This window comes from Lepidochelys kempii, chromosome 15, assembly GCF_965140285.1.
Source record: "Lepidochelys kempii isolate rLepKem1 chromosome 15, rLepKem1.hap1, whole genome shotgun sequence".
In the NCBI taxonomy this organism is placed as follows: Eukaryota; Metazoa; Chordata; order Testudines; family Cheloniidae; genus Lepidochelys; species Lepidochelys kempii.
The window spans coordinates 26,354,802-26,378,391 of record NC_136394.1 but is presented as its reverse complement, the minus strand read 5'-3'; the positions used below and the strand labels follow the sequence as shown (position 1 = coordinate 26,378,391).

The following is a 23,590-nucleotide window of genomic DNA, read 5'->3' as shown; positions in this document are numbered from 1 at the left end:
TGCTCGTTGCAAATATCTCCAACAGCCAGAGATGGGACACTATGTGTAGAAGGCTCTGAGTTACTATTATAGATAATTCTTACTATTATAGATAATTCTTTCCCAGGTGTCTGGCTGGTGGATCTTGCCCACATGCTCGAAGTCTGACTGACTGCCATATTTGGCATCACGAAGGCATTATCCCCCAGATCAGATTGGCAGAAACCCTGGTGTTTTATTGGGTGGTGGTGGTTGTTGTTTTTTTTTTTTTGTCTCCTCTGCAGAATGGGGGCATGGGTCAGTTGCTAGTTTGAACTAGAGTGAATAGTGGATTCTCTAACTTGAAGTCTTTAAATTAATATTTGAGGACTTCAGTAACTCAGTCAGAGGTTATAGGCCTATGACTGGAGTGGGTGGGTGAGATTGTGTGGCCTGTGATGTGCAGGAGGTCAGACTAGATGATCATGATGGTTCCTTCTGGCCTTAAAGTCTGTGAGGTAAGAGTGCAGGGGAGTGGGCTAAGAAAAGGGAAGAATGATCAAGAAGACAATTGCATTAAGTTGTTATAACACATTGACCTGCTGTCACCGTTGCAGGGCTAGTTGCACCTTTGTACCATTTCTGCTCTCTCAGTACACCCTTGTGCCTTTACTGATCGTGGTGGGGAATTCCACAGTTCTCCCACTCTTAGGGTGGGCCCTGGGCGACAGCATCCTTTATATCAACAGTTCTTACTCTGCAGGTCTGACTGAGTCTGGGCACCTGCAGTCCTTTCTTTCAGGAGCCTGTGACCAGTGGTGCACAGAACCAGACAGTCTTCTTAAAACAAAATTATTGTTTCTTGTAAAGTAGAATCAATGCATAAGAGGAAAAAAAGGATTTTTAAATAATAAACAGTCTACATGCATGTGTATGTTATCTAAAGCCCTACCATCCTTCGATGGTGACCTAGGCAGGCCTAGCTTCTCTGACTCCCCAGTTCAAGGTCCTGTGTCTCGGGCCATGTCTACACTACAGACTTTGGCCAATGCAAGTTACTTCAGCATAAAGCTGCCGCAGTTAGTGTGTTGCTTGTGCGCATGCACACTTGGGTCCTTGAGTTGCTACTGCGCATACTTACCAGGAGCGCTTGTGTCAATGCACAGCAAGGTATACTGAGGTTAGGCATCCCTGTGTGCAACCCGCCACTGTCCAGCGTGCTGTCTTTTGGGAAGTTTTGTCAATTCATCGTGGGGCAGAAATGAATCATGCAGGGGTGACTGGGAGCAAGTGTTCAGCTTCGCAGAGGGCAACTTTCTCCATCTCTTAATGTCATGTATATCCCATAATTTTCATGCCTTTTTAAAAAATCCCACAAACCCACACCTCCCTCCTTACTGTCCACCATCTCTGACAGAAGCATGGAATCTGCAGAGCTCTGCACTAGTGTCATAAGCATTGCAAGCATAGGACGCACGATTCTCTGGTATTTGCAGAGCTGCAAGAAAAAACGAATCAGTGGGGAATATGATAATTTCTTGGAGGATGGATTGCTGTGGAATATACCGAGAACTAATTCAAGATTGTTGGTGGCATTCATGGATCAGCTGCAGATGATGGAGCGCTGCTTCTGGGCCCAAGAAATGTGCACTGACTGATGGGAACGTATTGTAATACAGGCTTGGGATGACGAGCAGTGGGTACAAAACTTTCGGATGTGCAAGGCCACATTCCTGGATCTGTATGCCAAGCTTTCCCCAGCCCTCAACACCAGGACCCCAAAATGAGAGCTGTGCTAACAGTGTGGAGAAGTGAGTGGCGATTGCAAGATGGAAACTTGCAATGCTGGATTGCTACTGGTCACTGGGAAACCATTTTGGAGTTGGAATATCCAGTGTGGGAGCTGTTGTCATGCAAGTATGCAGGGCCATAATCTTCTTGTGCTGTGCAGGACTGTGACCTTCAGCAACGTGCAGGACATAATGGATGGATTTGCAGCAGTGGGGTTCCTGAACTGTGGTGGAGCAGTAGATGACATGCATGTCCCTATTTTGTCACCATTGTTCTTTGTTACAGAGTACCTCAAGAGAAAGATCTATTTTTCTATGATTATGCAAGCTTTGGTGGGTCACCGGGGATGCTTCACTGACATCAGTGTTGGCTGGTCAGGGAAGGTGCATGATGCTCACATCTTTAAAAACACGGGACTGTTCAGAAAGCTGCAAGCAGGTACTTTCTTTCCCGACTGGTGAATTACCATTGATGATGTTGAAATGCCAATAGTGATTCTGGGGTACCCAGTCTACCCCTTGCTCTTCTGGCTCATGAAGCCATATGCCAGCGATCTCGACAGCACCAAGGAAAGATTCAGCTACTGGCTCAGCAGGTGTAGAATGTCCCTTGTAGTAGATTAAAGGGACCCTGGCATTTTTTACTCACAAGATTGGATCTCAGTGAAAAAATATCCCAATGGTTATAGCTGCCAGCTGTGTGCTACATAATATCTGTGAAGCAAAAGGGGAAAAGTTGCTGCCAGGGTAGACCTGGAGCAGCTGTCTGCACGAACAGGCAGACACAAGGGCTATTAGAATTGCTCAACACAGAGCTATGCAGCTCAGGGAGGCTTTGAAAGAGCACTTTAACAGTGAGTCACAGAAATGTATTGTGGTGTACCATGCTCTACCTGGCCCTGCTGTTTTGGGGCCTATTAGGAATTGTGTGTTGCTTGGTGTACATGTATGACTGTAACACTGTCAATGCATCTATTCTGCAGTGCTTGCTCTACGTTTATAAATATTACACTGGGTTTGCCACTGATACTGTGAGTTGTGTCAGACTGTACAGTAACAAGTAAGTGGGTGCTTTCAGAACTGCTAGGCACTTTGTAGCATATGTTGTGAACTAACAAAGATGAATTATTTTCCAAATAATAGAATTTTATTCAGTAACAAAACCATTGAAAAGAAAAATCTGTGCAAGTTAAAATTTAATAGATTAAAAAACTTAAAACATTAATGGAACAGAACCTAACAAGGGGAAAGAACATTCATATTCATTTTACCCACATATACAGCAACTGTAGCTTTCACCAAGTCAGTGTATGTGAAGCTGTGGTTGTCCATAATGTCACCTGGAGTGGAGTGGCAGCAGGGGTAGGGATGTGGAATGTTGAGGGTGGTGTAGGGAGGTGCTGTAATTGAGTTCTCCATGAACTGGAAAAGTAAACAAGCTCAAGATTGTTGACCCTATAGGTTCACAAGAGTTTGCAGCTTCTATGTTGCTGCTGGAGAAGCTACATTACCGTCTGTTGTATCTTCCTCTTTTCCTGCTGGGACTCCTGGGCCTTTCTCCTGTTCGCTCTTTCCTTCTCCAGGCTGTCTGCAGTGTTCATCCTCCAGGCCCCTTGCTCACAGTCTGATGCAGCACTGGCTTGCAAGATCCAACTGAACGTGTCGTTCCAAGTCATCTTTTTTTCTCCTTATTTGGCTCAGGTGTTCCATGGGTGTGGAGGGGGAACTCCTCAAGGCTGCAGCAGCTGCAGATAAAACACCCAGAGGTCAATATAGTCACATTGTCAATACAGTCACAATGGAAAGTGAAAGTTAAGATTTAGAACTCCCTTCCCTTGCTCCCCTAAAGTTTTAAACAAGACATGCTTATTGACACTTCTGCTTCGGAATGCTTGTGCCCGTCACAGCATCAGCCAGGGTGAGTGTCGTCTACCAGTGGTGAGGGAAAGGAGGAGGGAATTGCTTGGTTGCATGAAACTATGCGTATAGGGCAATGGCACTGAATAATGGCACCATTTTCATAGGCAGTGGTGATTTTAGCTGATATCTCATTCCTGAGGGTAACAAAGGCGCTGCTGCTGCTGGTGTCCCAAAGCTGCCTGGGCCCATGTGTTGCTAGCCTGTTTACTGCAATGACACCTGCTGAAGTTAATGCTGACTGGTGTGGGAAAGAGTCCTAGCATGGAGGAAGAAATAAGGCTACCATCCCTAAAAACCTTTGGGAGAGGACTGCAGAGTACCTCTGCAAGAGTTTCATAGAGATCTCTCAGGAGGATTCAATGGACATCCCTGTGTACAAAACCAAATTGCTCCACATGATCCCCCTTGTCTAACTCTATGGGGAGGTGGAAAGCAAACAACATTACCTCTCTTTGTTGTACTGCTACCTCTTCTAGTTCAAGTAAATTAATTAAAAGTTGATAGCTGTGTCCTCTTTAGTTGGGGTTGCCATCAGTACGTCATTGTAATGGGAAGTACAATTACACATTTACCTGAGGTTCCTTCCCCTGCATTGGGCTTACCCATGCTCAACTGCTGGAATTGACTGGACTCTGGTGGAATCTCAAATGGGTCCTAGCTCATGGCCTAGTTAGAAACATTGCATGTCCCCCATTCTCCACTACCTCCTTCTCCTTGCTGTTCATGCCAGGGACTTTTGGCTCAGGATCCTTGGATGCATCCATGCTGGTTTGCAAGGTGGTTGTGGGGTCTCCACCAAGTATGTCATGCAGATCTTTGTAAAAGCAGTAGGTCTGCGACTCGGTACTGGATCAACTTTTGGCCTCCCTGGCCTTCTGATATGCCTGATGCAGTTCCTTCACTTTCATGCGGCACTGCCACTGGTCCATGTCATACCTCTTCTCCTGCATCCTCCATGCAATCTGCTCATAGATGTCCGTAGTTGTGCTTGCTCAGCCTTTTCTCCCCACAGGCCTGGGACATCCAATATCTTTATGTCTACTTTTAGTCAGAGTGCATATGGAGGATGTAGTTGGCATGATCAGCTTGACAGTTGCACACAACAGTGGAGAGCTGCTAGATGTGTTTGTCTACACCTTCACTAGCACTAAATCCACACTAATTTTTTTTAAAGTGAAATTTGATTATATGCAAATTATTTTAAATATGGAAATATTAAATAATTTACACATTTATTCACATGATAGAGACTAAATGACACTAACTTCCCCCCTGCCCCCCAAAGGGCAGTAACACTAGAACTTGGATTCCTGAGACCAGACCGAGGAGTTGAATCTTGGTCACTCAACATGCTGGCAAAGAGCGCTAACTGCAGGGCTACTGGGACTGACCCAGATATACATGCTATACATCTTTCTCTTTGGCTATGAAACTTTATGGACTTGGGTTCCTTTCCAGAATCATGATCATGTCTGTCAGTGGTATCAGTGCCAAAGGATGTTTTTAATAAAGTCATACGGTTAAAACTGTCATTCTTGCTGAAATATTGCTCCCAAGCACACAGTGGGCCTGGTGCTGTAGTTATTAATGAGTTTCTCTGATGGCATTTGCAAACCTTCCATTTAGTTTTAATGCATTTTATTTAGAATTATTTCTTCAGGTATGGAAACTGTATTGGAGGGCGTTTTTTTGGAAAGGGATGAGTTTATTTTTTGAAATCCTTTCTTGGAAATGAGGCATGTCTCTCTTGAGTTCGCTCTCTCTCAAAGACAAATGAGCTGCTAATTAGACTCTTATAACTTTTGGGAGAGATGAAACCTCCTAGTGGCCAAAGAGGACTGTATGAAACCGAAGACTGCTGAAACTGCTGTTTAGCATTCTGGAGCTAATGGGACTTGTGCATATGCCACTTGAGGAGCTGAAAATAAGCTTGTATCCAGTGAGCCAAACAGAAGACCCAAAGTGCTTAGTGCGCCCCCTGGGAGGTCAAGTAGGAATTTTTTAGAGCATTCAGAATCCCAGAGGTGATGCTCAGTACCTCACAGGGTCAGGCTCATACATGGCATTTTTCTCTTTGTGGACAATTTTGACCACAGTGTAGTAAAGGCATCTTGGATGTTTAGAAATGTAGAGGACTATCTATCTATCTTAGCTACTTATGTGGCCCCCATTACCATAGTATCTCAGCTCCTCACAATTGTTGGTGTATTTTTCCTCACAACAACCTATGTGAGGTAGGGAAGTAATATTGTCCCCAATTTACAGATGGGGAACTTAGCCACAGAAAAACTAAATTACTTGTCCAAAATCACACAGAAAGTCTGTGGTGGAGCAGTGACTTGAAATCTGGTATTCCAAGTCCTAGGCTGGTGCCCTTCCTCTCTGCTGTCTCAGTTTGTGCTGTCTAAGACCAGAGGGTGGGAAGATTTGGGTTCCTCTCGCCTGTTGCCAGGGATACACTGGGATTCCCCAGGAGCCTCAAATTGTGATTGCCCTGGACTTATGAATTCAAAATAAAACAAAAATAAATGTTTTTAAAGTGTTCTGTGTGTTTGCAGGAAGCCGTCGGATTGTGGATGTGATGGATGTGAACACGCAAAAGGGAATTGAGATGAGCATGTCTCAGTTTGTGAGATACTATGAAACACCAGAGGCTGAACGTGAGAAGCTCTACAATGTCATCAGCCTGGAGTTTAGTCACACAAAGCTGGAGAACATTGTCAAGCGCCCCAATGTGGTAAGGGGTCCTGTTATTTTGTTGTTTATTTTTAGCCTCTTCACAATCACGCAGCTACTTTACAGAATCATAGAATCATAGAATATCAGGGTTGGAAGGGACCCCAGAAGGTCATCTAGTCCAACCCCCTGCTCGAAGCAGGACCAATTCCCAGTTAAATCATCCCAGCCAGGGCTTTGTCAAGCCTGACCTTAAAAACCTCTAAGGAAGGAGATTCTGCCACCTCCCTAGGTAATCGCATGCTCTGTGTACATAGGACACAAATCCCACATCCCTTACGTGGGGCCTGATCCAGGAAGATGCTCAAATTAGGGCTGTCAAGTGATTTAAAAAAATGAATTGCGATTAATTGTACTGTTAAACAAAAATAGAATATCATTTATTTAAATATTTTTGGATGTTTTCTACGTTTTCAAATATATTGATTTCAATTACAACACAGAATACAAAGTATACCATGCTCACTTTATTTTTGATTACAAGAATTTGCAGTGTAAGAAAACAAAAGAAATAGTATTTTTCAATTCACCTAATACAAGTACTGTAGTGCAATCTCTTTATCATGAAAGCTGAACTTGCAAATGTAGAATTATGTAGAAAAACCAAACTGCATTAAAAAAAAAAATGTAAAATTTTAGAGCCTACAAGTCCACTCAGTCCTACCTCTTGTTCAGTCAGTCGCTCAGACAAACAAGTTTGTTTACATTTGCAGGAGATAATGCTTGCCGCTTCTTGTGTACAATATCACCTGAAAGAGAGAACAGGCGTTCTCCTGGCAGTGTTGTAGCTGGTGTTGCAAGATATTTATGTGCCAGATGCGCTAAAGATTCTTATGTCCCTTCATGCTTCAACCACCATTCCAGGAGACGTGCATCCATGCTGATGATGGGTTCTGCTTGATAACAATCAAAAGCTGTGCAGACTGATGCATGTTCATTTTCATTATCTGAGTCAGAAGCCACCAGCAAAAGGTTGATTTTCTTTTTTGGTGGTTGGGTTCTGTAGTTTCCGCATCGGAGTGTTGCTCTTTTAAGACTTCTGAAAGCATACTCCACACTTCATCCCTCTCAGATTTTGGAAGGCACTTCAGGTTCTTAAACCTTGGGTCGCGTGCTTTAGCTATCTTTAGAAATCGCATGTTGGTACCTTCTTTGTGTTTTGTCAAATCTGCAGTGAAAGTGTTCTCAAAATGAACAACATGTGCTGGGTCATCATCTGAGACTGCTATAACATGAATTACATGGCGGGTGAAACAGAGCAGGGAACATATGGTTCTCCCCCAAGGAGTTCAGTCACAAATTTAATTAACGCATTATTTTTTTAACGAGCGTCATCAGCATGGAAGCATGTCCTTTGGAATGATGACCGATGCATGAAGGGGCATACGAATGTTTAGCATATCTGGCATGTAAGTACCTTGCAATCTGGCTACAAAAGTACCATGCAAATACCTATTCTCACTTTCAGGTGACATTGTAAAGTCAGGGAACATTGTAAAGTGCAGTTAGGTAACAAAAAAAAAATCTACATTTGCAAGTTGCACTTTCACGACAAAGAGATTGCACTACAGTACTTGTATGAGGTGAATTGAAAAATAGTATTTCTTTTGTTATTTTTACAGTGCAAATATTTGTAATAAAATAATATACTTTGATTTCAATTACAACACAGAATACAATATATATGAACATGTAGAAAAACATGCAAAATATTTAATAAATTTCAGTTGGTATTCTATTGTTTAACAGTGCGATTAAAACTGAGATTAGTCACGATTAATTTTTTTAATCGCAATTAATTTTTTTTAGTTAATTGCGTGAGTTAACTGCGATTAATCGACAGGCTTAGCTCAAATAGCTGCAACTTCCATCAACTCCAGTACTTAGGACATCTGTCTTTACCCAAGCAGGTTGCTGTTGTTATTGACAGCAGGACTGAAGCCTAGGGAAGGGGTGGGCTTCAGAGTCCGCACTCTGGCCCAAGCTGCAATTTCAAAGCACTATTTATACAGTTATTTTTAGAGCATTGGCATGAACCCTCCTAACCCAAGTTTGTCACTCCGGTCTGAGAGGGTCACTCCAAAATGCTGTGTACGCATGCCCTAATTGACACCATCGTTATAGAATTAATTCCCTGGAGGTTGAGGGTTATGTGTGTGCTCCAGCATGCTCTCTGCCCACATAAAACAGAGGCTGTGGGTTCAGATTGCAAATCAGGTGAATGCCATGGATAGCAATATCCGGATGCAGGAATTGTATGAGGATCTCAGCTATCTAGCTATTACCTGTGAACACCAGTTCTGTGTCACACATGGCCATGGTATTCATGGAATTGGTATGTTTGCTATTTCTGTGGGCTGAATTATCTCCCATTGGCTCCCTCTGAGGGTTGGGTATGCTATCTACAATACCTGGTAGAGATGGGAAGTTCACTAGCACATAAAATTCTTGCAAAATTGGGTGTTGGGTCTGCCTCTCTATTGGGAAGCTGATCCTGCAGATCATACCATTCTGGAAGTCCTCTAGGGACACAGAGGCAGGGGACTGGCTGATACCAGTAGCATCCTTGAAGGTCCTTTGAAAGGACGCACAAGTAAGGATGCTGGATACAGCACTGACCTCTACTGGGATTGAGAGGAGATGGCTCCTCTGGGTTGGCCTCTCTAGCTCCCATTACAGCAGCTCATTACAAAGTTGCTGGATGGCTTCAGAGGTGAACCTGTATCATTTTGTGACCTGTGCCTCAGTTAGGTCTTGTAAAGTCCTCTGAGGCTTACTGATCTTCTTAGGATGGTAAGAATGACACTTCTGAGTTTGAAATTCTTTTACATATTGCCTCCTTTCCTTGAGTTGTCTTTTGCTCCACTGAGGCCAAATGCTGTACTACAACCTCTGTCTTGTGCTTGACCCTCTTTTGCCCTCCCTTTTTCGAAACCTGGTTTGTGTGCCTCACCCATTTAATAGAGGTTAAGGTCCAATGGGCCATTATGATTATCTAGTCTGACCTTCTGCATAACACAGGTCAGAAAACAATGAACCAGAGATTTATCCCTGCTTCACATTCCATGCTGGGATTTGATCCCATTCCCTATGACACCCAAAGCAACCGTTATTTCAGTAATCCATGAAGCTATCTCCACTCTCCATATCCTTCCCTTCATCTCTATCCAGTTCTCTCTCACTCTGTTTTGCTCAGCTCCCAGTATTTGCTCTTGTCCACACTTTTGAAAATATTTGGCCTTGAGACAAGGACTTTGAAGAATTCTGTATCCAAGTGTTATCCAAGGAAATGTTAGGTAGGCAGTAATGTAATTACTCATGGTGGAATTTGGCCAGATCACCAGGGTAATGTTCCTTGAAAACATACAATATCAGAATAATTCAATTTTTTAAAATTGTGGTTTTGATGTGCATGATCACAATTTCTGGGATACAATCTACACATATGCAATTGAATACTGGCACTGTGGTGATCCCACACCAGCAATGGTCCAATCCCAGAAGTGCACTCAAGTGCCATTGAGTCAGAATCTGTGCCCCTTGAATTCAGTGGCATAACTCTCTTTGATTTGAATGTTTGTAGGATTTAGTGGGGAGTTAGAGTGCTCAACCCCTCACAGGTTTGGGTTTCTGATTGAAACAGTGAGTTTTATTAAGGAAGATTTCACCATCTCTGAGCATATGCAAACTGCCAATCTGCCATTGTTGCCAATCACTGTTCCAGCTTTGACTGCTGGGAGTACATCCCACCACATGTTTACTGACTAACCATTGGTTCTGGTGGGGATTTTAGGTGGACTTAGTCGATTGGGTGGATAATATGTGGCCGCAGCATTTGAAGGAGAGGCAGACCGATGCCACGAATGCTATTTCGGAGATGAAGTATCCAAAAGTGAAAAAGTAAGTTTCTTCTAGTTTCTAAAAAATTCTAATCTTGACCTCCCTGGTTAATTCCTGTTTGAACTCACATGCTGGTAGCTGAGGAAGTATTGATTTGTTCAGTGAGCAAGGGTGGATGCTAGCTTGACTAACCTGCTTGATCTGTGTAATATTAGTGGTCTTCTACAGCTTTGAAGGAGATTTTGTATTTTGTATTTGGGAACTTTATAATGGATCTCTCATGTTCTTATGGCTTGTCATTGGTTTTATAACTGTGGATACATTCTGTCTTTCATTCTAAAATACTACATCAAATGCTCAGTGTAAAGTTTGGGATTCACTAAATGCAAATAATAAATATTTTAAAAACCTTGAATTTTTTCTTTAATATTTTAGACGAGAATAGCCACTTGTCCTGCCCTGCCCTGAGAATGGCAGGCTAGCTCTGATCTGGAATACTGGATCTTGTTGGTAAAAGAATTGTTGTAATAAATCACTTCTTAGGACAGCAAAAAGGTCAGAGGGAAGAATTGAGCCTTTCACCTCTAGGCTGATGGTTCAAAACCATCCCAGGTGATTAATGGCCAAAAGTTGTAACAGACTGAGGACTGTTTGGTGAAATGAGCTTGTGCATCTCAGTCCATTTCCTAATGGGTAGGTGTCCCCATTGAAAATTCCATCACTTTAGTTGGTGCTAATTGACTTTCTTGCTGGCATTCTCAACAGAGAAGCCAAAGATATAATAGGCTACAGAGACTGAACTTTTTCACTTCAGAGGTCCTAATTGAGGCATATTTGAGAGGTAGTATGAGAGAAACTTGCACTGTCTCTGCCTGTCTTATACCAATTATGTGGATAAACTTACGGCATCACTGCCTCTTATCATGATGTCACTAAGAGGAGAGGAGCTGGGGTGTGTGGTAACTAGCCAAAATAGAGAAAAATTAAGGAAATCTCTGATGAGTGACTGGAATGAAGCTTTCACTCCAGTATTTGATAGTTTACCCCAGTTTGGATGTTTCCCTTGAAACTGTTTTTCATGTAATGGTGGGGAAAAAAAGATTTGGGGCCTGAAAACACACATGGCAAATTTCATAGGATTTAGTATGCTAAGTGAGACATAGGCTAGCGTTAATAACAGAAACAGCTAGTGACCCTTCGAGTGAATGAATATTACGTAGTGCTGAACTTTTAAAGTAGGTTTTGTATTGGCTGCCTATTTCTGTTTTAGAGGCATGTTCTAAATATTAAACGTGGTACTAAAGAGACAAAGTGGGTGAGGTAATATCTTTTATTGGACAAACTTCTGCACTAAAGCTTTTGACACAGTCTCCCATAGTATTCTTGACAGCAAGTTAAAGAAGTATGGGCTGGATGAATGGACTATAATGGATAGAAAGTTGGCTAGATTGTCGGGCTCAATGGGTAGTGATCAATGGCTCCATGTCTAGTTGGCAGCCAGTATCAAGCGGAGTGTCCCAAGGGTCATTCCTGGGGCTGGTTTTGTTCAATATCTTCACTAATGATCTGGAGGATGGTGTGGACTGCACCCTCAGCAAGACACTAAACTGGGAGGAGTAGTAGATACGCTGGAGGGTAGGGATAGGATACAGAGGAAATTAGAGGATTGGGCCAAAAGAAATATGATGAGGTTCAACAAAGGCAAGTGCAGAGTCTTGCACTTAGGACGGAAGAATCCCATGCACTGCTACGGACTAGAGACCAAATGGCTAGGCAGCAGTTCTGCAGGAAAGGACCTAGGGGTTACAGTGGACGAGAAGTTGGATATGAGTCAACAGTGTGCCCTTGTTGCCAAGAAGGCTAATGGCATTTTGGGCTGTAAAAGTAGAGGCATTACCAGCAGATTGAGGGAGGTGATCATTCCCCTCTATTCGACATTGGTGAGGCCTCATCTGGAGTACTGTGTCCAGTTTTGGGCCCCACACTACAAGAAGGATGTGGAAAAATTGGAGAGAGTCCAGTGGAGGGCAACAAAAATGATTAGGGGACTTATGAGAAGAGGCTGAGGGAACTGGGATTGTTTAGTCTGCAGAAGAGAAGAATGAGGGGGGATTTGATAGCTGCTTTCAACTACCTGAAAGGGGGTTCCAAAGAGGATGGCTCTAGACTGTTCTCAGTGGTAGCTGATGACAGAACAAGGAGTAATGGTCTCAAGTTGCAGTGGGGGAGGTTTAGATTGGATATTAGGAAAAACTTTTTCACTAGGAGGGTGGTGAAGCACTGGAATGCGTTACATAGGGAGGTGGTGGAACCTTCCTTTGAGGTTTTTAAGGTCAGGCTTGACAAAGCCCTGGCTGGGATGATTTAGTTGGGGATTGGTCCTGCTTTGAGCAGGGGGTTGGACTAGATGACCTTCTGAGGTCCCTTCCAACCCTGATATTCTATGATTCTATGTAAAACATGCTACTGACAGCCAGGAATTACTGAGTTCTAATCCCAGCTCTGCTATTAAACCAATCCATGAGGTTTTGCAAATCACTTAGGACCAAATTCTAAACTGTAGTGCCTAAAGTTAGGCAACTAAAATCTCATTTAAGTATTTAATTAAACGTCCCAATTTTCAAATGTGCCAAGCAGAGGAGACTCACATTTGATGTATTTCAGTTGCTAACTTTAGGCACTCAAGTTTGAAAACTGTGATTGAGATTTTCAAAATAGTGTAAGGAATTTAGATACTTTTCCCATTTAAAATGTTTTAAATTGGAAAAGTGGCTAAATCCCATAGACTGCTTTGAAAATCCCAATCTTTGGTGTTACCTTCTCTCTACCTCTGTTTCCCCATTTGTAAAATCAGAATAATATTTACCTACCTTGCAGAGGAATAAATTAATGTTTGCAAAGTGCTTTGAAGATAGAAGACATTCTGTAAATGCTCTTTATATAATAACACAAGTCTGCAGGTATCCTTCGGGTACTGAAGACGTATGTACATATCTGCCACAGCACTCATTTTGTTGGCATCCTGAAAAATCCAGGGATTTTAGGGTTAATGAACTTCGTTTGAAAATTGCAATCGTTATTTGGTGGTGAATCAACTTTCTCTTACCTGTGTGAAGTTTTCACTAATCGTGTCTTCTTGATTTGAGGAGCTATTTATTTCAATTCAAATGAGTACAATCAAACCTTTCCATCCAGTTTCTTGTGATTATTTCTAATGCCAGAAATAGCTAAAGAGAATCACAGTAAATATCTATGAACCTTGGAATCTATATTCAGGAACAATTTGGTTTTGCTATTATTTGATTTATTTTATCACTTAAATGCTGTTAAGAATTATTTCGGTTTTTGTTGTGTTGGCTGCAAAATAATTGCTGAAGTATGTGTGATTTCAGCTGCCAGAAATAAGAACATTACTGTTGGGTTCTGTATCAAGACTGGGGGATTGTTTTCTATGGGGAAAATGCTTAATACGTTTCCCCCCTTAAATTAAATTTTAAAATCTTTCATCAGAAAGTTGCATGGGAGAATTTTCTTTGGAATATAAGAATTCCCATGCAGGTCAGAACACAGATCTATCTCATATGGTGCCCTGTCTCTACCACTGACTCTGTACCAGATGCTTCCATGCTAGAATTCCATACTGGACAATTAGGTCCTGATCCAAAGCCCTTTATAGTTAGTGGGGTTCTTTCTATTGACTTTGAAGGACTCTGGATCAGGCCTTTATGAAATAGAAACTTACTTTATCAGTCCTAACTGACAGGGGTTAGGAAGAGTTGTTTTATGCTGTGAGACCTAAGAGAATGTATCCCCAAGTTTTATCCTATGTAGTATAAGTGTGGATGGTCTCATTATTCATATAAATTTCCAGTGCTTTTTTTAAAATCCTACTAACCTCTTGACCTCAATGATATCTAGTCATAATTCGTTTCACTGCTTAATTATGTTTTTTAAAATTTAAATATTTTCTTCTATCTGTTTTAAATATAAACTGCCTTTCACTTATTCTGGTATTATGAGTGGGTAAATAGGATCAGGTGCTCATATCTTCTCTATATACTCATTCATGTTATACACATCTGTCATGTTCATTTTTATATGTCTCATCTCTAAGCTAAACAATCTCACTGTTTTCAGACTCTTCATATTAAATTCTTTTTCTGTCTCTGAACATTTTCATCACCTTTCTCTGAACTCCTATTTTTGCTACCTCTGACTCCAGTTTTACTTCTGTACCAATGGAGTTTCATTCTTTGTGTATTCCACTGCTTACCACAATGTTTATTGCACTCTCTTCTATTGAATGTGTCCAAATTTCTCATAGTAACTAGCATATTTTCAAAGTGAAAGCCAGTTTGTTCTGAGTTACCAGATGGTAATTAACATACAACAAGGATGTACAGTTAAAAAGTGAAGTGCAGCATTTATTTCACTACGTAGTGACATTAAACACTTGGGGAAGGTGAAAGCCCAAGGGCTAGGAAAGGTTCTTATCCAAGCATTCTGCACAAGCCTAATCCTGCGAGGTGCTTAGCACCCTCAATTCTCATTGACTTTGGTGGAAGTTGAAGGTGCTCTGCACTTTAATAAAATGAAACAGTTTGTTTAGGTGCCTAAATATGAATTTGGTTTCTAACTTCAAGGGACTTGACTAAAGTCACGCAGTGAGTGAGTGGCAGATGATCAAATAAAATCCAGGCACTCTGTCTCCCGGTCTCCTACTCTAGCCATTAGACCATGCCACCCTTACATTTATTTGTATTATAGTAGTGGCTAAGAATCCAATCAAGGTTCAGGGCTCCATTGAGACTGTACAGATAAGAAATAAAAAAAAGACAGTCTGTGCCCAGGAGAGTCTCAGTCTACATGCCAGACATGATGCAGCAGACAGACAAACAGGGTGGAGATGCAGATGGGAAGCCTATGGAGTGTCACAAAGGTGGAAGTGATGTAATTGCAGTGACAAACTAGCAGCAGCTTTTTGAAGGGGCATGATGGGGGTCAGTGTGACTGGCATCAGGACCATACAGGAATGGATTACAGTAGTTGAGATGCAAGATGATGAGGACTGAACAATCCATGTCAGTGCTGGTATCTGCGTGATGCTGCTCCTTAATTTTAGAAAAACACTGGTGTTTATCCTGTGCATTCCTGACTTCTGGAGTCTAGAAATGGGACTGTTCCACTCTGGTCCTGTCCTTAAGTGTGGCCGTAATACTGGGAGCTTGCTGTATGCTATACCCACCATTAGAATGATCCTTACAAACAGAAAGCACTCTAATGACAGTGATTGTGGTTTTGCAGACACAGATGGTATCACCAGACACAAATGTCTGTCTTGGCTACTGTGTGTAAAGTTCTGTGCTGGGAATGGAGTTAGAGAATGCTCCATCTGCTCTGCTGGTTCAGTTATTAAAATGCACTTGGAGACCTCTCTGGCTTTCACTTGGATTTGTACCATTAACTTTTTAAAATAATTTTATGTTGTGAGGTTCTTATTTGCCCATAAGTAAATGACTAATATCTGAGAGAGAACCTAGCAAACTGCAGTAGTTGGGCAGCCATATTAGATCAAAACTAAAGTAAAATATAAAAGATTTTCTAAACACCACCTCTAATTTAAAAGAATAATAAGATACAAGTAGTTGGGGGACTGAATAGCTAAATGATAAAGTGTCTTTCTTTCTCTTGCTCATTGATTTAAATTCAGGCCAGGTTAATAGAGTTTGAAAGTCGTTACAGTGTGATGCATGTTCGGTGGCTTATGTTAAATGAGTTCAGGAGGTCTCAGTCCAGCTTCTAGTGCCGTTCACATCACAGAAAACACTACCAACTGTTGGCACAATCTGCCTGCATTGGTCACGTTTTCAGCAGAGAGGCCCCTGGGTTGTATGGACACGTCAGTAGAACTACTTTTGTGCCATAGAGGTGGCCCCTGCAGGTCAGGGTAGACAGCATAGGAAGGTTGTGCTGCAGCTGCCCCTTTTGTGGCTACATGGGGAATTTGATTTCCAAGGTTGTCAGTTTGGCATGCTCCATCACTACTGACACCCACATTTAAAACCAAACAAAACCCTAACTATTTTTTAAAGAAGATTTTTCTGAATAATTAACCAAGAAGGACTCTGCCCTCTGAGCAGTGTGATGACAATATTTGAGCCCCCGGAGATAACAATTCAGAATATGAATGAATGCTTTGCAAAAAAGCAAGATTTTCAGAGCTTTTATGAGAGTAAGGACTGTGTTTTATTAATATAAGAAATGTATAAATATTATGGGCCAGATTCTTGGCCCCACTCTCCTCCTTTTGCACTACTCAAGTGATGTGACGAGGGCAAAAACTGCTTGTAGCTCCCTAGCTGGAAATCCACCTGGCATAGGGGAATCCTCAGTGAGCATAGAGCCATCATAGCTGGTGCATCCCCTTTAGCCCAGCATAGGGGCTGGGGAGGGAGCATGGTCAGCATGAGATGGGCTGGCCTCCAAGCTGGATTCTGTCTCCTTTAATGCACAATGGCTATGCAACTGCCTTGATTAACCCACCCCTCACCAAGAGGGGAGACTGGAACATCATGGGAGATGTAATTGACTAGAGAGCCTGTCCTTTGGAAACAAATGGGAGCATAAGGCATCTGAGCTACGCCTCCCATGAGGCACTACAGCAGTATTTCTGACTTGGGTTTTCTATTTTTCACCAAAAACTAAACATTTTCCATGAAGGGGGAAAAAACCCCTAGTTTACAAACAGCTGAAATATTAAGCCAGTGTTAAATCTCCCCCAAAAGATGGAATAAATAACAGCTTTCCTTATGAGCACTCTGAAACTCTCCTGGTTTCATTTATGTTTTCATATCCTGAGCTGCACCTTCTGTGTCAAACTGTGAGCCTGATCCTGCAAACCCTTATTTTTATGAGTAGTTGTTATTCAGTGAAGTAGTCCCATTGAAGTTAATGGGACTAGCTGACTGAATAAGCATTACTTACCTGAGTAAATATTTTCAGCATTGGGCCCTATATCATTAGATTGGCAAGACTATTTGCAAGGTAGTAGTAATAGAGACCCTAGCCCAATTCACAGTTATGGGTGTGGTGAAATAGTGACAGATGGTTCTAAAAACAGTTGAGAAAAATAATTAATAGATTTTGTGTTGCGGGAAGATTTTTCAAAGGGTTAGGGATCCACAACTGCACTTTGTGCTTTAGAAAATTTCCCCTTTACTTAATAATTGACCTTAGCTATTATAGAATAAATCACTGCTGTCTTTTGTTAAACAAAGATGGTGTTTCCCATACAAATAATTCACCTATCCACTAAAATAAGATGCTGGTCTGATTTCATACCCTGTATCAGGGTCAGTCTTATTCCTCTTCTTTTTGGCTATGTTTTATCAGTACATGCCAATATAGTCATCCCTTTGCTGAACAGGGATAGATTTAAGCATGTGATTAAATATTTTGCTGAAATAGAATCTAATTATGAACTGGGGTGTGCCTCTCGAGGCAGAAATTTGTCCACTGTGTGGAGGGGCTGCTAATAGATTGTGGAACTGGTGATCCTGGAATACAGGCTGACACTGTTTTCAGCATGCTGTATTTCTGATGGCGCTTTCTCTATTTTTTATGAATTGCTTTTGGTATGAAAAGCACTATATGATTATAATTATTCTAAGTAAAGGAATATTAGGCTGATAGGCAAAAGTTCTTATCCACACCCATTGGATAACAAAGCTTTTCAGACATGACTGAACAGAGTAACACTGTGTCAGAAAAAGCAGACATCATTCTGGCATGTATTAGCAAGATAGGGTTGCCAACTTTCTAATCGCACAAAACTGAACACCTTTGCCCTGCTCCTTCCCTGAGGTCCCATCTCCCGCTCACTCCATCCCCCCTCCCTCCATCACTTGCTCTCCCCCACCCTCACTCACTTCCACTGGGCAGGGGTTTGGGGTGTGGGAGGAGTTGAGGGCTCCGGCTGGGGGTGTGGGCTCTGGGGTGGAGCCAGAAATGAGGGGTTCAGGATGTGGGAGGGGGCTCTGGGCTGGGGTGTGGAAGGGGGCTCTGGGCTGGGGCAGGGGGTTGGGGTGTGGAAGGGGGTGAGGGCTGTGGGTTCTGGGAGGGGTTTTGGGTTCAGGAGGGGGCTCCAGGCTGGGGCAGGAGGTTGGTGCAGGAGGGGGTGCAAGAGGCGGGCTCTGGGCTAGGGCCAAGAGGTTTGGGTGCAGGAGGGGGTTGGGATGCAGGAGAAGGCGAGGGGTGTGGGCTCCAGGAGGGAGTTTGGGTGCAGGAGGGGGCTGGGGCAGGAGCTTGGGGTGCAAGCTCTGGGAGAGAGATTGAGTGCAGGATGGGGTTTGGGGGTGGGAGGGGGTTCGGGGTGTGGGCTCTAGCTGGGCAGCGCTTACCTCAGGTGGCTCCCAGAAGCGGCCAGCATGTTCGGCTCCTAGGCGGAGGGGCCAGCGGGCTCTGTCCACTGCCCGCCCCTGTAGGTGCTGCCCCTGCAGTTCCTATTGGCCACTGTTCCTGGCTAATGGGAACTGTGGAGCTGGCAATTAGGGCGGGGGCAGTGTGAGGAGCCCCTGTGGCCACCACTGTGCCTAGGAGCCAGACATGCTGGCTACTTCTGGGAGTTGCGCGGGGCCAGGGTAGGCAGGGAGCCTGCATTAGCCCTGCTGTGCTGCCGACTGGAGTTTCAGCAGCCCTGTTAGCGGGCTGACCACAGCCACCAGGGTCCCTTGTTAACCAGGTGTTATGCTCAAAAACTGGATGCCTGGCAGCCCTATAGTAGGAGTGTTGTAAGTAAGACACGAGAAGTAATTCTTCCGCTCTACTCCACTCTGACTAGGTCTCAACTGGAGTATTGAGTCCAGTTCTGGGCACCACATTTCCGGAAAGCTGTGAACACATTGGAGAAAGTCTAGAGAAGAGCAACAAAAATAATTAAAGGTCTAGAAAACATGACCTATGAGGGAAGATTGAAAAAATTGGGTTTGTTTAGTCTGGAGAAGAAAAGAATGAGAGGGGACATAACAGTTTTCAAGTACATAAAAGATTGTTACATGGAGGAAGGAGAAAAATTGTTTTCCTTAACCTCTGAGGATAGGACAAGAAGCAGTGGGCTTAACTTGCAGCAAGGGTGGTTTAGGTTGGACCTTAGGAAAAAATTCCTAACTGTCAGGGTGGTTAAGCACTGGAATAAATTGCCCAGAGAGGTTGTGGAATCTCTGTCACTGGAGCTCTTTAAGAGCAAGTTAGACAAATACCTGTCAGAGATGATCTAGAAATACTTAGTCCTGCCATGGGTGTAAGGGACTGGATTAGATGACCTCTTGAGGTCCCTTCCAATCCTACGATTGTATGATTTGTTCTCAGATTAATGCATTAATCTCAAACACCATATTATATAAAGCTCACAGAACTTGCAGTAGTTCAGAGCTGGCTGAAATAACCATCAATATTTCAAACAGATACTATTGTCACAAAGATAAAGATGTGTGTTGCACTTTGACAGGTACCAAAAGGTCCTTATGATCAGTATTTGCCAGGGTAGACTGGGCTGGTTTGCTGCACATTGGCAATTTAGCACATTCCCTGGGGACTGCTATTTTATGCACATTTCTTTTTTTTTAAAAGGACTTATTTGGTTCTTAAAGTTCAAAGGTAACCTTGCAAATGTATATCAAGTGTAAGCTGTGGTACTGAGATCTACAGGCAGCCTGAATTTATAGCACTGAGGGTATGTCTACACAGCAATGAAACAGCCCTACAGCCCAAGTCGGCTGGCATAAGCCAGCCACAGGGTTTTCTTTGCTGTGTAGACCTACTGTGAGAGGCTTGAATTTCTTCAGTTCCTCTGTTTGGGCTGTTAACAGCAAAATCTTAGGGTGTACATTATTTTCTTACTACTCACAGCACACAAGAAGAGGAATAATCATACTGTGAAGATTCGCACAATCCACTGTGAGCAGCATTTTCATTTTGGCATCACGTGTGGGTGGAGTTTGGATTGGGGACAGTGTTTGGGAAAGTACCACTTTTTATTAATTTCCAATCTGAGCTGTGGGTATGTGTGTCTAGAAAGTCTGACTCTGCAGTTGCTTTACAAAACATGGGGATCAACCTAGGTGCACTCAGAAAATATGGGCTTTCTCTTGTTATCTCCATTTTGTTTTTGTCTGTCTGAGGTAGATCATTAGCTCTTCAGGGCAGGGACGTCATCTTTTAAGTGCTCTTAAAGTACCTTAAAAAGAATACAGACTAACATGGCTGCTACTCTGAAACCTTAAAAAGAAAAGGAGTACTAGTGGCATCTTAGAGACTAACCAATTATTTGAGCATAAGCTTTCGTGAGCTACAGCTCACTTCATCGGATGTATTCAGTGGAAAATACAGTGAGGAGATTTATATACACACAGGTTTCAGAGTAACAGCAGGAGAGTGGGGTGGGGGGAGAGAAAACCTTTTGTAGTGATAAACACCCATTTTTTCGTGGTCTGTGTGTATAAAAACATCTTCTGTATTTTCCACAGTATGAATCCGATGAAGTGAGCTGTAGCTCACAAAAGCTTATGCTCAAATAAATTGGTTAGTCTCTAAGGTGCCACAAGTACTCCTTTTCTATATACACACAGAACATGAAAAAATGGGTGTTATCGTACACACTGTAAGGAGAGTGATCACTTAAGATGAGCTATTACCAGCAGGGGGGAGGGGGAGGGGGACACCTTTTGTAGTGATAATCAATCCACTCCCAGTCTTTACTCAAGCCTAAGTTAATTGTATCCAGTTTGCAAATTAATTCCAATTCAGCAGTCTCTTGTTGGAGTCTGTTTTTGAAGTCTTTTTGTTGTAATATTGTGACCTTTAGGTCTGTAATCGAGTGACCAGAGAGATTGAAGTGTTCTCCAACTGGTTTATGAATGTTATAATTCTTGACATCTGATTTGTGTCCATTTATTCTTTTACGTAGAGACTGTCCAGTTTGACCAATGTACATGGCAGAGGGGGCATTGCTGACACATGATGGCATATATCACATAGGTAGATGTGCAGGTGAACGAGCCTCTGATAGTGCGGCTGATGTGATTAGGCCCTATGATGGTGTCCCCTGAATAGATATGTGGACACAGTTGGGAATGGGCTTTGTTGCAAGGATAGGTTCCTGGGTTAGTGGTTCTGTTGTGTGGTGTGTGGTTGCAGGTGAGTATTTGCTTCAGGTTGGGGGGCTATCTGTAGGCAGGGACTGGCCTTTCTCCCAAGATCTGTGAGAGTGATGGCTAGTGGCATTCTGTTATTTTCTTTGTTGGGCCTGTGCTGTAGTAAGTGACTTCTGGGTACTCTTCTGGCTTTGTCAATTTGTTTCTTCACTTCAGCAGGTGGGTATTGTAGTTGTAAGAACGCTTGATAGAGATCTTGTAGGTGTTTGTCTCTGTCTGAGGGGTTGGAGCAAATGTGGTTGTATCGTAGAGCTTGGCTGTAGATGATGGATGGTGTGGTGTGGTCTGGATGAAAGCTGGAGGCATGTAGGTAGGAATAGTGGTCATTAGGTTTCCGGTATAGGGTGGTGTTTATGTGACCATCGCTTATTAGCACCATAGTGTCCAGGAAGGGGATCTCTTGTGTGGACTGGTCCAGGCTGAGGTGGGATGGAAATTGTTGAAATCATGGTGGAATTCCTCAAGGGCTTCTTTTCCATGGGTCCAGATGATGAAGATGTCATCAATATAGCGCAAGTAGAGTAGGGGCATTAGGGGACGAGAGCTGAGGAAGCGTTGTTCTAAGTCAGCCATAAAATGTTGGCATACTGTGGGGCCATGAGGGTACCCATAGCAGTGCCACTGATTTGAAGGTATACATTGTCTCCAAATGTGAAATAGTTATCGGTGAGGACAAAGTCACAAAGTTCAGCCACCAGGTTTGCCGTGACATTATCGGGGATACTGTTCCTGATGGCTTGTAGTCCATCTTTGTGTGGAATGTTGGTGTAAAGGATTTCTACATCCATAGTGGCCAGGATGGTGTTTTCAGGAAGATCACTGATGGATTGTAGTTTCCTCAGGAAGTCAGTGGTGTCTCGAAGATAGCTGGGAGTGCTGGTAGCATAGGGCCTGAGGAGGGAGTCTACATAGCCAGACAATCCTGCTGTAGGGTGCCAATGCCTGAGATGATGGGGCATCCAGGATTTCCAGGTTTATGGATCTTGGGTAGCAGATAGAATACCCCAGGTCGGGGTTCCAGGGGTGTGTCTGTGCGGATTTGTTCTTTTGCTTTTTCAGGGAGTTTCTTGAGCAAATGGTGTAGTTTCTTTTGGTAACCTGCAGTGGGATCAGAGGGTAATGGCTTGTAGAAAGTGGTGTTGGGGAGCTGCCTAGCAGCTTCTTGTTCATATTCCGACCTATTCATGATGACGACAGCATCTTCTTTGTCAGCCTTTTTGATTATGATGTCAGAGTTGTTTCTGAGGCTGTGGATGGCATTGTGTTCTGCACGGCTGAGGTTATCGGGCAAGTGATGCTGCTTTTCCACAATTTCAGCCTGTGCACGTCGGCGGAAGCACTCTATATAGAAGTCCAGTCTGTTGTTTCGACCTTTAGGAGGAGTCCACCTAGAATCCTTCTTTTTGTAGTGTTGGTAGGAAGGTCCCTGTGGATTAGTATGTTGTCCAGAGGTGTGTTGGAAATATTCCTTGTGTCGGAGACGTCGAAAATAGGATTCTAGGTCACCACAGAACTGTATCATGTTCGTCGGGGTGGAGGGGCAGAAGGAGAGGCCCCGAGATAGGACAGATTCTTCTGCTGGGCTAAGAGTATAGTTGGATAGATTGACAATATTGCTGGGTGGGTTAAGGGAACCATTGCTGTGGCCTCTTGTGGCACGTAGTAGTTTAGTGTCCTTTTTCTTTTGTAGAGAAGCAAGGTGTGTGTTGTAAATGGCTTGTCTAGTTTTTGTAAAGTCCAGCCATGAGGAAGTTTGTGTGGAAGGTTGTTTTTTTATGAGAGTATCCAGTTTTGAGAGCTCATTCTTTATCTTTCCCTGTTTGCTGTACAGGATGTTGATCAGGTGGTTCCGCAGTTTCTTTGAGAGCGTGTGGCACAAGCTGTCAGCATGGTCTGTATGGTATAAAGAAAAGGCGTACTAGTGGCACCTTAGAGACTAACCAATTTATGTATGGTATGTAGATTGTAATGGATTTTTTACCTTCAGTCCTTTTGGTACAATGTCCATCTGTTTGCATTTGGAAAGGAAGATGATGTCTGTCTGTATTTGTACGAGTTTTTTCATGAAGTTGATCGATTTCCACTCCATACGGCTAAATGCAGTGCCTTGCATGATGACAGGTTTCAGAGTAGCAG

General features: G+C 43.0%; 1 protein-coding gene across 2 annotated transcripts in view; it reads left to right on the top strand.

The window, feature by feature from the left end:
* Positions 1-23,590, top strand: part of KDM2B (lysine demethylase 2B) — a 176,003-nt gene that overhangs the window by 40,595 nt on the left and 111,818 nt on the right. For both annotated transcript variants that reach the window (XM_073313300.2, XM_073313301.2), the window contains 2 exons: positions 6,227-6,405; positions 10,198-10,304. In XM_073313300.2, coding sequence (XP_073169401.1) covers positions 6,227-6,405; positions 10,198-10,304 — 286 coding nt within the window. The remainder of the gene's footprint in view (positions 1-6,226; positions 6,406-10,197; positions 10,305-23,590) is intronic.